We start from the raw sequence: 18252 nt of genomic DNA, 5'->3' as shown, positions 1-18252 counted from the left end.
CTCCAAAAAAGAAATAAAACCAGGAAAGTTTGTCTCAATAGGAAAGTATTCTCTGCCATGTTATCTCCTGTTCACTAGCAGGGAACTTTGAAACTGAACACTCAGCACAGGGGAAGAGTGGCTGCCTCCAGCGATTTGATGTCAAGTATGCAGGACACAAGACTGACACTTCTGATTCCATTTAGACTCCTGGAGGCAGCCAGTGTCTGCAATTCAGAGGTCTGTTTTGTCAATGTAGATTTCAGCAGACTCTGTGAGCAGGAGAAAAACACATATTTGTCATTTGCCCCAAACAATAGGGAAATATGGTTAATCTTGGAATGAAAATTACTTTGATCTCTAGCAGGATGGATACCAGACTATATTCATGCATGCTATATTCATGCAAAGGTAGTCACTGAAATGCCAATGTTCTTCAACCCTCATCATTGTCTTCCCCACTCCAACAGGGACTTCTATGGTTGCTAACTGGAGATCAGCCTCTTGCCTTTCACATCAACAATGATGGCCAGTTAGTTCTGGCTTACTTGTTCCACTGCATAGTCATCAGGATTGGGAAAACTTAGGCTGACTTTTTAACTCTTTGTAGGTTTTTTTTTTCTTTTTTTCCATCTAGATTATCTCATGTTCTAGCTGTTCTATAATAAGCCTCTGTTTTATTTGCAAATTGTTCAGCAATAGACAGAAAAGCAGTGCATGTTCAAATTTTACTTTCTTTCCAGAGTTTCTTTATGTTATGAAGACTAGGAAAATACCTTTATCAGGTATGCCTTTACCAGACACATTAAGCAGAACTCACTGTATTCCATGCTAGCTGGCAATCCCAGTCAGAAGTTGGGATGAACAGAATACTCATTTTGCCAGCTTTTTTTCAGATTTTAGATATACTGCAACACAGACTTTATCTGTCTTTTTAAGTGATTGGAGCAGTAAGGACTGAATATAGACTGAGACAGAAATTGCATATTTTGTTGTTGTTTTCTTATTACAAGAATTATAATGGTGAAGAGAGGCTTTTAGAAAGTATTGTACTACCTTTTTTTTTTTTACATTAAGCAGTTTGCTTTAAAAATGTATGACTGTATGGTTACAGTCATTCATTTATGGTAAAATGTCTGTGAGCATGTTGCTATGAGTTACACACATTCAATAACTTCAATGAAAACTTGCTTTTGAAGGACCCTGCGATATTTTTGTAGATATTTTTGCTTGGGCTTTCTTCCCATTAATCCTTACCCATAATCTGTGCTAGCATGTCCAAAGCACATACATAGTTATGGAAATGTAGAGAGCTTTGGCCTTTTTTTACACCTCAGCTGACAAATATGTAAACAGGAACTGATTATTCTGTTGGTCATGTAATCAGTATTAATCCTCCTTATGGCTGCAGTGCCTAGGAAACAGCCACAGAGGGGTCTCTCTCGGGAAGGAGCTGTGACAGCACAGGATAATAAATAGCCTGTCCCTCAATGAGAACCATTTTGCAGCCCCTCTTAGGCCGGTGATACCTGAGAACAGCACCATACTTTTGCTGTTAAAGAGGGGCAGAGGCGAGCAGGAGTGGTGAGAGGGTGATGTGCAAATAAGGCTTCAGACTGAGGTCAGGAGGCTGCAGAAAAACACAGAAGGAAGGGTTACATCGAACAGCCTGTCAGGACAAAGAACACCAGTCTTGTCAAACACAGAGGGTAGGGTCAGTCCCTGTTTCTATTTAAGCCACTTTCACAGCTTCTACATTGTCTTCTTGGGCTGCTCCTTCAGCACTCTCTTATCAGCATGCCTCAGGGAAAGCAGATGCCACAGGGTGGGTTAGAGCCTCACTGGAGCATCCTCCACATGGGTCTCAGTTTCAGAGGGAGCATGAGCCCAGCTGGTTGCCTTCACACCACGGATGAGTAGTGCTGGCATAAGCCTCTCTTCTGCTCTGTTGGCTGATACAGCTAGAGAGAGTTTCTTGTCAGAAACAATTTCTGTGGAAACAGACCAGTAGAAAGCCATCAGCTGTAGCACAAATATTTTTGGGGAAGATGCTATCCTTGCTCCCTGGTAGCACAATATACTCTGTTCCACTGGAAAAAAATATTTCTAATCCAGTCACTGGAAGTCTTGGCTAGGAAAAGGCAAGAAGCCAGACTGAGGTGATTTTAGTAGTATATTCAGGAATTTGCTCACCCAAGCTTTTAGTAAAACCTCTCAGTACAGTGATTTACTTCTGAAATTCAGACTGAATTGAGGAACATTAGGGTATCACCACTGATTATTAGAGTGAATTACATTTCACTTTATTATAGTTTATCTATAAAGGAAAGGGATTAAATATTTTGCGAATAAAAGAAAGAGAAATGTCATCCCCAAATGGCTATATTTTGTATGTTTTTAAACTTTTGGAATCAGGATGCTAATGTTTTAGAAGGAAAGTTTCTGTGGCCCTTGCTGCAAATAGACCAAATTCTCCTCCCCTACTATGATTTAAGAAACCAGCAAATAACAGAGATGTTGGGACTGACCATGCAAATCTCATGCAAATCTCTTGTAGCTGAAGACAGACTCAGAGAAGCGCTCAGTTACAGACAGTGAAACTTGGGGCAGCACTGAAGACCTGAAGAAGCCAGAGGAAGACTTTGACAGCAGCGTAGACAGCAGTGGCAAGTGGAAGGGCCTTCCCTCGGGGCTGTCTGAAGAGTCAGAGAAGGGGGGGCAGAAAACATCTCTGTCTGTATCACAGACTGGATCTTGGAGGAGAGGCATGACTGCACAAGTAGGAACGACTCAGTCCAGGCACAAAGCAGGAACAAATGCACTCAAGACCCCAGGTAGGAAACTTCTGTAGTTCAGATTACAGTGGTCTTAAAATAATTGATGGATGTTATATATGTATACATACTGTATGCCTGCTCTCTCATCCCATAAATGACTGCAAGCTTAGATTGTAATATTATAATAACCTTTTCATTTCTGTAACTGTTAGTTTGCTACATGCATAATAATAATTTCTTAAGTACACATGGGTGCACCTGTAACAAAAACTGTGATTGCATTTTGTTGTGCTATCATCTGTGTATGTCAGCGTCTGTTAATTCTTAGACATATTTTTGGACTCATCTGTGCCTTACCCTTATTCTCTAGAAAAACTTACCTTTGATAATTCAACATATGCATAGAAATGGCCAAATATTAGAAGTGGAGTCAAAAAGAATTAATATTCAAAGGAGGGAACTCCAAATGATATTTTTAGTTATTTCTGAACTAAAGCTGGATTATCACATTCCACATACTATGAGTATTCTACAGATCACTATTAAGCGATAAAATTTTTTTTAAAAAATGTCTTATTACACACTTTCAGTGCTAAATGCCCTCTTACCTAATTTTGGAAGACCTCTTAGAAGTAGTAACCACTTCTGCAATCTAGTTTCGAAGCAAAAAATCCAAAGCTGGTGAAAGAGATAATTATTAAAACCATCTAATCCTAATCCATCATTTTACTAAAGAACTGTGTATTCTCAGTGGAACATTTTCTGGATCTTTTTCATATCCTGACAGAACAGTGCTAGTTCAACCCCTAGTTGTAAAGGCAACTAACAAAGATCTCCTCAGAATAAATTCCTACCCTTTGTGAATGCCATTTGTTTCTTTGCAATTTGGAACTGTCAAACAGTGATCAGTCTCTGGTCCATGAGATCCCTGAGGAGCACTGCCATGGTGATCATATGGATACAGGAACTATACCACTCTAATAGCAATTAAAAATGGAGATACTAAAAGGTTTGCTGCACACCAAGCTAAGTTTTCCAGATCTGTTTTGTGACCAGGCAGCCACTGTGCAACACAGAATTGAGGCCTTAACTACTAATGAGCTGTATGTTTGCTGGGTCAGAGTCAGATTTGTATCATGGCATGTGCATCTGTTTGTGTAGCATAAAATAAAATAAAAAAGTGGATAAAAACATGAGTGGAATTAGTTCTGCTTTGCAGAACTTTATTACATTTATTTACATCCTTATTACATTTTTGTTTCTTAAGAGAAATTAGGTCATCCACCTCCAAAGCTTCCATAATGACTTCAAGAGTAAACTAAAAAATTTGGTATGTTTTAGGAGTTATTAGTGGTATACTGTAGATGCTTAGAGATAAATTAGAATTGAAATGGCAATTTTTATCAATTTGTAAAACAGGAAGAGGGTACTTCTGGTATAGCAGAACATATTACTTCATCGTTTCTGCATGTTACAATAAGGTTTTATAAAAGATGGAAGAAATTTATAAATATACCTTATATAGTCACAAGCCTACACAGGACTGAAGAAAACCTCTCAAAAAAAAAATCAAAATCTTGAGAAGTCATCAAGGATATGACAAAGACTAATTAACTTGGGTAATTGATAGTGTTACAGATCAAGACAATTCATTCCATAACATAATCTCTCCCTGATAATTTTGTGTAACTAAAACCAGAACAAACTTAGTTATACGCTAAGAAGATGTAATCAGTGAAAATCAAAAAATTCTATAAGTACCACTTATTTCTACACACATAATTGATGTCATTCTTCAGGAGATGTTTATTACATGTAATGTTTTATTTTCAAGGATTATTTCTTTCATGTAGAAATATTGTTAACAGAAAAAAAAATAGTCAAAATTCCTTATAGCTCATTCAAGATAATCTTCTACAGCTACATTTTCCACCTTTATATGAAAGTACTGGAAGTTCTCACAGGAATTCCAAGCTTTTAATGCTTTAGGCTTACCTGTGTCATACCAGCTACAGATAGCTAATGGGAGACTAAAGACCATACTGGTCTGTTTCTTTAGGGGAATTCTGTTTGTGTATTTTTTTATTTTGAAAGTGTAATCATACAGTGTTGAAATTAGATATTTATACATTGCAGCTTAAACACAAGTGACCTTTTCAAATACACTTTTATTTAGGAAAAACCGATGATGCAAAAGCTTCAGAAAAAGTGAAAACTCCCCTGAAAGGAGCCTCCATACAGCGATCTCCATCAGATGCAGGAAAAAGCAGTGGTGATGAAGGGAAAAAGCCTCCTTCTGGCATTGGGAGATCAACTGCTACAGGGTCATTTGGATTCAAGAAGTCTGGGTTGGGATCTTCTACCATAATCACCACAAGTGGAGCGACCATCACAAGCGGGTCAGCAACGCTAGGAAAAATGCCAAAATCTTCAGCCATCAGTGGGAAGTCCAATGCAGGGAGGAAGACAAGCTTGGATGGTTCTCAAAACCAGGATGACGGCGTCCTGCATGTGAGCTCAAAGACAACTCTGCAGTACCGGAGTCTGCCTCGCCCATCAAAATCCAGTGCCAGTGGGATCCCTGGCCGGGGTGGCCACCGCTCCAGCACCAGCAGCATCGACTCCAACGTGAGCAGCAAGTCTGCAGGTGCTGCTGCCACCAAACTGCGAGAGCCAAGCAAGATCGGGTCCGGGAGGTCCAGCCCTGTCACCGTCAACCAGACGGACAAGGAAAAAGAGAAAGTGTCCGTGTCAGATTCTGAAAGTGTCTCACTGTCCAGCTCCCCTAAATCCAGCCCAACTTCCGCAAGCGCCTCTGGCACACCAGGACTTAGACAGCCAGGATCCAAATACCCAGATATTGCTTCCCCCACGTTTCGAAGGTTAGTGCATTTCTATGATTGCCTAAAGTTGCAATATATGAAGCAGGGATTTTCAATATCTTGAAGTACTGTGCAAAAAGCCTTTTCAGGGAATATTTTGCCACATACAAGTCAAGTATAGGAAAATAAAAGGGCAGTATTTTTTTCCTACAACACGAGATTTCTTTGAGATTTGAAGACCTTCCTGGAGCTGAAATGACTGCTCCTTGAGGTTTAAGTATTTTAAGTACTTGCTCATAACCATAGTTTGAAGCTTAGAGGGTGGACTCACTGATCCTTATGGGTCCCTTCCTACTCAAGACATTTTATGATTCTAAGTTCAGCCACATGTGCAGTTTCTTCTCAATATTGCGATAAACCCCCAAAGGGAAGGAGGACAGTGTGTTCAGGCACATTCTCTTAATAGAACAGGCATTGCCATATTTTGGATGGAGAACTGAAGAGCTCTTTAAATTGTAAAGAGTTTTGCTTTCACATTGTTAGCAGCTTCAGCTACAAACACTTCAGTATCTTAGCAGCTTCACTACATTTTTGGACACAAGCTTTGGCAAGGCTGAATTTCAATTGTAAATGCTGTATTGTAACATTTCTGGAAGTATAAATCCGGATGAGTGCTCCATGAATTGGGATGGAGCCCTTTCACTGCTGGAGAAAAAGCCAATAGTGCCCTCCTGTGCTTACTTACCAAAACAGCATCTCCAGGCAGCTAGGGAGCTGCAGCTTCGTTTTGTGGGCTTGGTAAAATGTAAGACAGATTCTTATGTTATTAGAAGTGCTTACTTTATATCATGATAAGTTTTGCATTTATCTACCTTTAGTTCATAAGCTGTACATTAACTGCAGCTTAAAATATTTCCAGAAATACATTAAAACATCACTTTTTAGTTAAAAAATGACTTTTTAGTTCAAATTTTAGAGGAGTTGCAGTTTATTTTTTCATCATCACTATAGAATTTTCATATCTAGAATTGCTGGAAGATGTTATGTGACATACAATTTTATCATTCCTGCCCTTGGAGACAAACTGAGCCCATTTAGCCATGGTGCATTTATTCTTTCTGAGTGGTTACTACATGACTGATGACCACATGACCATCTGTGCAAAAAAAACAACAAGAGGGGAATTTTGCACAAATGCTTTATTAAACTATGTTTAATACATAGTTTATATACATATGTTTAATATATATATGTTTAATAACATATTAAACTATGTTTAATAAACATAGTTTATTAAACTATGAAGGATTTTGCAAGTGTTTGTTGCAATCATTTAAGCAGTTTTCAGAAGTGAGGAGTTTAAAAGCTAATGACTTGGGAATGCTTAATTACTGAATTTGGGTGAAAGTGTAATCTGTTTGTGAACTAATAAGACAAAAAATGTGATATTTTACCTCTCTCTGGGAGGGGCTGTGCAAAGAGCACATCTGAACAGGAGTGAATAAGAGCGGTTACTAAAGAAACAAACCATGATTATTGTAATATGGTTAAGTGAATTTAAATTTGCGCTGCAATTGATCAACTAGGTAGGCATGATTTTTGTAGCAGTAATTAAAAATGTGTAGTTTGGCTCTTAGGATGTTGCGCCATGAATGTTTAATGTGGCTATCAGTTTCTCTAAAGCTATTTGTTTTACATTTAGGTTGTTTGGTGCCAAGGCAAGTGGTAAAGCTGCCTCTGCACCCAGTACTGAAGGTGTGAAACCCACATCGGCAATGCCCAGCCCTAGTACCACATTGGCACGGCAAGGCAGCCTGGAATCGCCATCCTCGGGCACAGGCAGCATGGGCAGTGCAGGTGGGCAAAGTGGTAGCAGCAGCCCCCTCTTCAGTAAACCTTCGGACTTAAATGCAGATGTTATAAGCTTAAGTCACTCCCTGGCTTCCAGTCCTGCCTCAGTGCACTCTTTTACATCAGGTGGTCTTGTGTGGGCTGCAAACCTGAGCAGCTCTTCAGCGGGCAGTAAGGACACACCAAGTTACCAGTCCATGACTAGCCTTCACACCAGTTCCGAGTCTATTGACCTCCCTCTTAGCCATCATGGCTCTCTCTCTGGACTGACAACAAGCACTCAGGAGGTTCAGAGCCTGCTCATGAGGACTGGAAGCGTCAGATCTACTCTTTCGGAAAGGTGAGCTTGCCTATAGATATAGTGACCACGAAATAAGTGAGAGGCAAAAGGACAGGAGCCAAAAATTAAGCCCTCCACCTGTTTTGCTAAAGGGACACTGTTTAGTTAGCAGCTTAGTCCTTTATGTAATAAAAGGAAGGAAGAAAAGAGAGCTGAAAGGCATTGCAATGTGGAATCAACTGCCTTTTAAGGTTTTACAAGCACTTTTTCTATCTTGAGAATTTTTTTGAGTTCCCTTGTTCTGGAGGGAAAAGGGGGAAAATTGTCTAACTAAAGGCAAGCGTAAACAGCCAAGAGGCACATAATGATTCCTGCAGCAGGATCCACCTGCTGTCCCAGCATTTGGCAGTTCCCAAAGCAAGCAAACCTCCAACCGTGGGACCCCCACTTTTCTCTTCCCATTAACTCAAAGCACAGGCAGAGCTAGTGTGTCTTGGTCTTCAGCTGACCAGTCTTGCCCTAAAATACTCAGTCTTAATAAGTTTCTTTTTACATGGTAAGCATTACACAGATCCTTACTGACATGCAGCTTCACTGGCAGGGAGAGAGTTTAAGAGATGAGATCCTTGCTATATGGTCAGTCCTGGCAAGTACCCAGAACAGACAAAGAAATGCAAGAAAATGTTTTTCTGTTTAGTCTATTAAAGATTTTTTTGATATGCAGATATTTTGCCATTTCAATTACATTATAAAAGGTGCAACCAGTCTGGCATAGTTGAACCAAGATATTTTTTTTTCTTTTGGGTTTTTCTCTTTTTTTTGTGTGATATATTTATTTGGCTTTTGCAGAAGAGAAGAAAATAATCTTTGCTAGGCACTAAGTAAGTTCTGCTTCCCATGAAAATTTTTGGGATTTGATAGTGAAACTCTGATCTCACATGTGGACTGTAAAATCAATATTAAATATTTCATTAGCCTTTTATTCAAAAAATAAAATTTTACTGAATCAGTCAAAAATATTTTAAACTTAATTAGCTTTTTAACATCACAAACATTTTAAGGAGAAAAGACCTTTAACATACAACGTCAAGTTTTTTCGCCCTTTATATAAACTCAGAGATTGTTCAATACCCATCCTTTGCATAGAAGGAATTCACTTTCAGTAAGCCAGCATTAAAAAAAACTCATAATCAAAACATTGAGAAACCTAGATGGAAACTTTTCATAGATTTCATTTTCTCATGTTACATTCATGAGTATTACTATATCAGCTAAAAATCACACCGCTTACTAATATAATTACAAATTATATTACTATTACATACTAATATATTATTTTAATAATTATGAAGCATATATATGTACCAATATAACCTACACTAACAATGCATAGTATTGTTAACAATGCAGTAGTTATAAATACACTGATACCTGAGCAATTTATAGTTTGCACTGTGGCTTTAATTTTTAAATAGAAATTTGTGTACTATGAACTGAATTTGACAATATTTCTTAAAAGGTCAGTTATTAATAATAAGCTTATAAAATCCTTCACTGCCACATATATGGATGGTGAGATCAATAGAATTACGTGGACGAGTATGCATTCATGCCAAAAATTATATTGATATGGAGGATCTTAAACATCACATTTCAAAAATTATTGCCTTGGCAGAAGTTTCTGAGCAACCCCCACTGCTAATACTTTATGTATTTGTTCAGTGACTTAATTTCAGTGGTTCCAAATATTTTGCTGTTGGCAATATTTTTAAGTTTCAGATTAGTCCATATGGGGATATTATGATTGAGTCCAGAGAGAGCTATTGTTATGTTGATCTGGCCTCAAAACAAATATGGGTACCTAGAGTAAATGGTGTCATTTCTTGAATTATAGCCCCAACAGGATTTTTGCAGTTCGATTTTTCTGAAAGATCTGATACAAGTGCTGAGTTTCTAAGCTCTTTTTACACATTAAAACTTACTTGTAGCAAAGTATTTTTTCACAACAAAAGCATTGATTTGCAACGTTGGAGACAGATATGTTTGGCAGCACATGATGTCCTTTTTTCTTTGTAATCTCATATTTGAAATGCCTTTGATTATACTAATTATAGCATGGCATAGTATAAAAATTATCTGCAAGGAGATTTTTCTTTTTCTTCAGTCACTCTAGAGCTTGCAAAAGGTTGAATCAGCAGTCCTTATAATCAGATGTACTAATATAAAATAGGGACAAATTCAGAAATACCAAAGTGCACAATGAGGTACAACTAGCAAGCAACATAAAGTCTATGCAGGGAAAATGCAGGAAAAACTGAAAGGAGAGTGATAAAGATAGATGATATAAAAGAATATGGATTTGTTTCATTGAAGCATTAGCTGTAATTTGATGGACAAATATCAGTAATGGCAAGCATGCTAAGAGGAAATGAAAAGGTTAAAGATATCTTCAGTTTACTGATCCTGATGAACTTTGCATTTTCCTGTTTTAGACAGAGCCTGAAAACCCTGCAGTCATTAGAATTGAAGAAAAGTTTTTAAAGGGTCTGTGCTGAGGAAAGAGGGAGGAGGAGAGCTGGGATAGAGGGTGAAATAGTAAATGCAATAAAAATCCTGAATTTGCTGAAGCTTTAAGTGCTATTCCTTTGCTTTCATAAGCAAATGGGGAAAATAAAAATGCTAGTTGTTAAAGCGTTACTGAAGATGAGTAACCAAAGGTTTATAAGTCTGAAGGGATATAACAGGGCAGGATATATTTGCATAGATACAAAATGGAAAATAGTGATGCTATCTTGCAGAACATGTACAGAGTTGTAGTGCCATGCTGGGACAAAGCATTTTGAAAATGAAAATATTGCATATAGGTTTTAGAAAGTAGTTTTCCCATTATACTTTCTCACGTTAGGCTTTAACTTAAGACTTTGGAATGTCAAGTTTTAGAAAATAACAGCTGGAAAGAACACAGAAAATGAGAACAAAATCTCAGTGTATATCTACATTTTATGTGAAGGAAAGTAGCCCTTGACTGCTTCCAAAAAAAGTCACCTTTCTCGGAGACAGCAAATCTGCAAGGTCTCTGCTATATTTGCCCACTTATCCCTCCAGGGATGATCAGATGTTGCCCACAGTTTTCTGGCTGTCCACTAAGTGATGGTATGGCATCAAAGCAGAGCTGCTTGACAACTCCTGGAGTGAAGTGTCAAAGTTTACTCTAGCCAAACTCTTCATCATTCAATGAGATTCTGTTGCATTGTAACAACCAGTAAAAGCAAGAAAAATATTTTCTTTTTCAGAAGGAAGGCAGATTTTGCATCTCTCTTAGGCCTTTTGTTGGTTTTGCACATATTTGGTTGGTTTAGCAATATTTAGAAAAGTCTAATTCTACTGTCATAGCAGTGTAGCTCCCTATATGGGAGGACACTCGTATTTTACCTTACAGCAATTTAGAGGGATTAAAATAATCATGCAGGTATTTATATTCTAAAATAAAAACGTCTTCTGGGGTTAACTGAAAATATTACTGCTTTAGTTGTAAAATTTTCCAGGTGGACACATCACCAGTAGATCTTTCAAACCCTTAATTGCTGGTGAGCATTGCAAATTTGTAACTTTCTTCTGCTTGATCCAAAGGACACAGCAAGGAAGGCATAAAAATGCAGAAATATAGAAATAAACAGTGGTCTGATCAGCAGTAATAGCTACATTTTAAGATTAGCAGAGTGGAAGTGGTTTTTAGTTACATGACTGGCTTTCTCCAGTTTGCTTTAAAAGAATGTCTAGTCTTGAGTGCTATGAAAGTGCATTGAAATCCACTTAAGCCCTTCAAGACTTTCAATTATTTTAAATTATCATAATTGGTAGTTGTGGTTTTAAGGTGTGAAACAGTGCATCATGTATCAGATTTTCTTATATGCCTAGCCTTTGTTGAAACTAATTTGTAAGACCCATATCAGCTTGGCCCAGCCTGTCATGGAGCTCTCTAGTTGTTTCTTAGCTTGCAATAATTTGTTTTATTTCCTAGCAGCTCTGAAAGAGTTAGATGTAGCTCAAGGATATACTATTATGGCCCTTTCCCATGATAACCTCATCACCAAGGGCAGGTAGGAAAATGAGAAAATTAAGGCTTCCTGTAATTTCCCTCATAGAATTTGCAGTCAGTTTCAGCACCGTAAAATAAACAAAAAAGAATGAGATACAGTGGGTTTGACAACTTCAGCCTGTGTCTTCATTCATCTTTTGCCAGATTGCTTCTTCCAGTTTACATAACAAAGGAAAATACTAGAAATATTATATTCTCATCCTCACTTTATATTGGTCTTTGTCCATGTATGCATTGCTTCTTTCAGGAAAGGGCTGTCTTTATTACCATTATCAACTTTAGAGATATGAGGTAAATTAAGTTCTGTTTACCAAAAGTCCAGTTTCTGTGGAAGCAATGAACCCAGCTTTTGGTGGATGAATTATTTCAGATATTAAAAAGATAAGGGCAGTTATTGGTCTGAAGTTACATGAAGTTAATAGTTATATGAAACCATGCTTAATGGTTTCATACAATTATCTGAAATCTAGGAGCATCTTTGTAAGCTTTATTATTTTAAAAACACACAATGAGCATTTGGTACACTCACTTTAATGCAGTTGCAATAACGCCATGTTTATGTTGAGGAATATTCATCCTTATTTCATTTGAATTCAAAAGATTTTTGGAAAATCCTATGTCACTCTTAACCTACTTATACAACTGGCATACCTTTTGGCTTGTGGATTGGTTTAAAGGAGCACTGACTCCTTTATTTTTAGATAATGTGCTATAGATTACTTTGAAATACATATATCTCCAAATTAAAATAATACTGGAAAATACATTGTTCATTTGGACTTTTAAGTGTTTGCATAAGAAACTGGTGTTATGATCATGTTTATACATCTTGAAATTCAGAGGTGCATAAAGGTAAATAAAGGAACATCAAGGCCCCATTTTTCTCTGTGAAGAAAAAAATAGTGGATCATTCATTCAAATTCATGTTGGGTTTTTTTTTTGTTTTGTTTTTTTGGTTTTTTTTTTTTTTTTTTTTTGTTTGGTTTTTTTTTTGTTTGTTTGTTTGTTTTTTTTGTTTTTTTTGTTTTTTTTGCCAGCCATTCTAGGTCCTGTTATATATGTTGGGAGCAAAGTGCTGAAAATGCAGTCCTCTGTCTGATATGGGACTACTCTCACATGGACCATGATAACTGGGCCTGTGCTGAAATACTGCTATTTTTCTCATTCCATTTGTTTTCTCTAAATGCAGAACAAGGTCCTTTATTAAACTAGTAAAATTGTCTGTAAAATTTCCTGCTGGTAAGAGTAGTTTGTTTCCATTTGCCCAAGCCCTGATAGTAGTCCATGCCAACAGTGTTTCACTGACTTTATCTACTAAGATCAAGGATACATGACAGTAGGACTCCCATCACCCACAGCACAATAGGAAACACCTTTAATAAGGGTATTTCTTGGGTAGCAAGGGTCCTAAGTTACTGCTGCTCTCAGAGGTGTGATTATGATATGTAATACAGAAGCTTTCAAAAGCCATTTTGCCATTTAATCCATATGATGACACTAAGCTATGTTCTAAAGGGAGAAAACTTTGCAACACTTACTTGATGATAACTAGTTCAAACCACGCCAACCAGAGACCAATTTACCAAGACTTTATGATGAAATGCTGAAATGACACTGGGAAGGAGGGCTAGTGGGTGCTCTTCTAGTGATGTGGTTTAAATGAGGAAAACTGCATCCATATATTCTGGGTAATCCACCACTCTGACAGTTTGTGTGCAGGAAAATGGAACAACATTACTCTGGTGCCACTTTTCATTGTCCCTACCATTGCCTTGCTATATGAGCCCCTCAGCAACACAAAGCCAAGTGTCTGAATCTTTAGGACATTTCTACACACAGAGCTGTCGTTTGGCTTCTGGCAAGGCCATGCTGCCTCTTAGCAGGTGCCACAACCTTCATTTCTTTTAGAAATCTATTGCCTTACCATAGGCAACTGTGAAAAATACTCATACTGTGACCATATGATTCTCACACAGATTGCAGAGCAAAGATGTAGAAAGGTTAGAAATGGTAAAGAAGCACTTCTTTCTGACTTGGACAGTCTCCAAGTTACTATTGACCCAGCCCAGAGCAAGTCTAGATGAAAAATGAATGTGCAGCAGTCCATGTCCTATTGTTCCCTCCAATGAGTAAAGGATTTATCATTAAAGTTATATTAAAAGCCATTAAATGACCTTCTGTTATGCACACAAACCTAGAGCTTTAAAACTTGTAATTCTGAACAGTCCTGTTTACTGTATGTCCTTAGGGATTTTTTTTGTTTTAACAGCATGCAGCTTGACAGAAATACACTACCCAAAAAGGGATTAAGGTATATATTTTTTTGAGCATGACTGCTGCTTCTCTATTTTCCTGTAACCTTTTTCTATGCTGCCTTTATTTTTCTTTCTCCTTTTGTTGATCCTGTTTACAACAGAGTTCTTGGAATTTTGATTCAAACCAGAAAATGTAAATTTTAACAATGGACTTTTTCTTTCCATGTATGCCTAAGGAATAAATCTTCTTTCAAGATATACCATGGAAAGTAAATACTATTAGGGATCATTATGCAATGAATCTTAAAAGGCATTGAATCCTGGAGAGCTAAAAGAGACAGAACAAGATATTTATGCAATTCAATAGGACTAATTATTGAAAACATGGAGAAAAACAAGATTTTAGAGGTGGATCTGACTTTGGATTCATGCAAAAACTCATGCAATTTGAACTGGAGAGCTATTAAAGGGTAGGGCTAGAAAATACTGATTTTGCTATCCAAGGTTTCTAAGTATAAAATGCATGCTGCTCCATACAGTTTTCTTGGTCCTTTTCCAGCAATATATAGAGCTCAACTTTGCTACTAACTCTTCACTAAATTGTGTCTTCATCACAGAAAACAGAATTTATCCACCTTCTTCTCTCCTCCACGGTGAAAAGTGTAGATCATTAGGTAACTTGGTTGGTCTCATGAGGCACGGAAGCCCATCTCCCCAGTCCAGGAAAAATATTTAGCACGCAAGGATATATGTGCATGCACACAGACACTGCAGCTTTCCAATAACTGAAATTACACCATTATATCTCATGAGTTATGAATAAATATTTATCAAATTTTAAGATAGTGCTTAACTGTTGTCACTATAATGCAGCTTTTGACCTTTTGCACTAGCTGTTCCTTAATAAGAATTTGTCAAATTTTCTATCATCACAAAACAATCACTTTGGATTTGGAGAGAACAGAAAAGGTGGAAGACATTAAAGGCATAATGGGGACCCTGTGAGGATACAATGGGATGATCGAAGTTTGTGGATATTCAGCTGTAATGGTAGCTGAAAGTGAATTGGAGTGGGAAAAGTGCTTATAGGCATATAAGAATGATAGTTAGCCCAGGAAAAAAATTCAGTTTGATTTAATGTGCAGAGATCCCAGTCCAAAACTCAGATCCTGAATTCTCATTTTGCCATCTTTCCAATCTGATAACCACTCAATAACTCTGTTCTCTACCACAATTATAGGCAAAGATCATAGCTGTATTTTTGAAAGGAGAAAGGAAGTAAATATTTAATAAGGGCAACATGGTTTACTGCTGTAAAATATTGTAGAAAAACCTAAGCACAACACAAGAACTTACATGTTCATTTAATCTTCTCTCTAAGCAGAAACACTTGTGCCTCACAAGCCTGCGGCCAGAATATCAAAAGCCCTTTGTGCTCTGCCTTTTTGGGGAACATTGATGGCTCTTGACAGTAGCGGAGAAGGTGTTCATTTCTCAGCAGGATATTGTCTGAATGAAGCATTTCATTCAGAATTGCAGACATTGCTGAAAACAAATCTCTTGATTAAGACCCACACTGTCTGCACATTTTAATATTTAATCACTACCAGAATTGCCCTTCTTCCAGCTCAGCCAAGGCTGGACCAGTGAGTTACCAGTTCTCCCTCTTGGCCCACATGTCGCACTGCACTTGTTTTATTGGTTTACCATAGGAATTAGTTGATTAACTATTTGACTGCCAAACTTCTTCCTTCCAGAGAGCTTGTTTCTGCTAATTGTTTATTTTTCCTGTCCCTTTCCCTCCCTTCAGTTTGGGGCAGGACACAATGTCAGGTAGCATTCAGAGTGGCAGACCACGTGCATATGACCATACGTAGCTGTCATTACCAATGCAAACTCCTTTTTCAGAGTTGTTGATCTGTTTCACTCCTGTTGTCTAATCAATTGACCACATGATGTGTGAAAGATGTCATTTTGTAAGTGGCTACTAACGTTCCTTGGCTTCTATTCTGCCCATTCCCCATGCTAACCATACAGCTTCCAGGCTTTTGCATCAACCTGTGCGCTTCCTATAGCTTTGAAGTCCTTTTCTGTCAGCTCAGTTGTCTGTCTGCTATGTTTATCATTCTGTCTCTTCAAAAGATGGGAATGCTGTTTTGGGGAGAGGGATGAAGAGTATGGGGGGTTCAAGTCCTGTATGTTGGTGTAACCCAGTGGTAAATTGTACCTAGTTAAAATCTCTGGTGATAATAATTTGACTGGACTTGATGTTTTCCTAGGGATTTGTTCTGTCTAACTGGTGAAGGGTATTTATGTGACAGCTGTTTCTTTCTAAGACATCACCTTGTCATTGTCTTGAGCATGTCAGCTGTGGTTTTTCAGATATACACCATCATCCCGGCAGACAAGTCAGGAGGAAGGCAAGGAATGGCTACGCTCCCACTCAACCGGAGGCCTGCAAGACACTGGCAGTCAGTCCCCACTTGCTTCTCCTTCAGCTATGTCTTCATCTGCAACTGGAAAATATCACTTTTCCAACTTGGGTAAATGCTGTTTCCCTTCACTGTTTCTCCCCCTCTGCAATAGAACCATAAAATTCAGCTGTACATATTTCTTAGTCTGCCAGACAAGGTAGTTTATTTTTAACATCTTCATCACCATATTGTAGTACCTCACTAAAGAGAGGAAACTCACAGTCTTGTTAATGAAGTGGGCCAGGGTACTACCTATTTTGCACAGAGAAAAAAAAAGCGCAGATTCTTTATGACTTGACCAAGGAGAGAAATTTTGTAGAAGAGCTGGAAATTAGCTTCTGGTTCAAATCTATTCATCTTTTAGGTTTCACCATCAGCAATGTTCTTTCCAATGATTTTTAGTGAATGTCAGAAACTAAACACTGCATTTTTCCTACATATAGGTTTGCTTTGAAATAGACCTTTTCAATGTGTTTTAGTAGCTGGACCTGGCTATAACTGCATTGGGCCCAATCCAAACGTAACCTTGAATGCAATATAGTATTTTGGGATGTGAGTGACATTGCAGTTCTATTTGATTACGAACCAAGGTGTAGATTTGGTTCTTCTGAATATTGTTTCAAATTAATCCAACACAAGTTTATTTTTTATAGTATTATTTCTTTCTTTAATTCTGAATAAAACCCACTTATCTCCCCTGTACTTGACACATACTTAGGTTCACAATGAGCTTTTTATGATTTAGGCCCCTAGTAAGGAATTAATAACATCCTCTGAAGAATTAAGACTTCTATCTCTCTGTCACAGCTTATGGCATCTATAGGTTATGATCACTCAAAAGAAATTTGATCAGACGTACACATGTTAGTCTTTACTACATACAGAAAAAGAAGTTGAGCTAAGCTACTTTTAAAAATGAAATTGGATCCTCACTAAACAAGCCACTGCTTTGAATTTTCCTCCTGTAGTTTAGACACAGTTTTTTCTGTGTCATGGTTCTAAGCAGTGTTTTTTCACTATATTATTTTCTGTTTAGAATTATCTCATTTTCTTTTTGTTCATTGTTCTTGTGAACTCACAATAGAGAGAAATAACATCATGTGGTTTAAAATTTATTTGTTCATTGTCCTTTGCTTTATTTCAGTTTTCATAGCCCTATGGAATAATCTGCTCTCACAACACAGCTGTTCTGGTAGTTTATAACTTAGGACACATCTTGGATGATCTAAAATAAAAGTCCAAATACTGAGGCTGAGTTTGGCTAGGCATTGAGGTTGTGTGGTCCAGGGGAACCATAGCCAGGCTTTCCTTCCTGCTGGCAAAACAGCTTTGTGAAAGCTTAAAGTAGGTTTTTCAGTGCTGTTCTTGATTTCAGCCATGTCTGACTACAACTTGTTTATTAGGATGAGATTCAACTGAGGCCTTTGCACGACTATTTAACCTAATACAGTGGTAGGTACTTCTGAAAATCAAAGGATAAATGTCTTGCATATGCAAATAAACTTTGGCCTTAACATCAGTCAATAATACAGGTATATAACTATAAAATACAGATACTGATTTATTAGAAGAGCTGCTTATAAAAATACTTATGACCTCTTATTCCTTTTTAACTTTTGAATCCCCCCCATTGATTTTCTGTGGGCTGCTAAAGAGTGTTCAGACACCAGTGTTAGTGTTACCATGTGTTTTATAGGATTAATGTCATCCAGCTC

At 37.6% G+C, this 18252-nt stretch overlaps 1 protein-coding gene across 1 annotated transcript in view; it reads left to right on the top strand.

Moving 5' to 3' along the window:
* Positions 1-18252, top strand: part of NAV3 (neuron navigator 3) — a 250158-nt gene that overhangs the window by 185675 nt on the left and 46231 nt on the right. The window contains exons 14-18 of the mRNA XM_053943168.1: positions 2537-2813; positions 4933-5638; positions 7281-7769; positions 14078-14119; positions 16446-16606. Coding sequence (XP_053799143.1) covers positions 2537-2813; positions 4933-5638; positions 7281-7769; positions 14078-14119; positions 16446-16606 — 1675 coding nt within the window. The remainder of the gene's footprint in view (positions 1-2536; positions 2814-4932; positions 5639-7280; positions 7770-14077; positions 14120-16445; positions 16607-18252) is intronic.

Source organism: Vidua chalybeata, chromosome 5 (assembly GCF_026979565.1).
Source record: "Vidua chalybeata isolate OUT-0048 chromosome 5, bVidCha1 merged haplotype, whole genome shotgun sequence".
NCBI lineage: Eukaryota > Metazoa > Chordata > Aves > Passeriformes > Viduidae > Vidua > Vidua chalybeata.
This window is presented reverse-complemented; position numbering and strand designations above follow the sequence as displayed.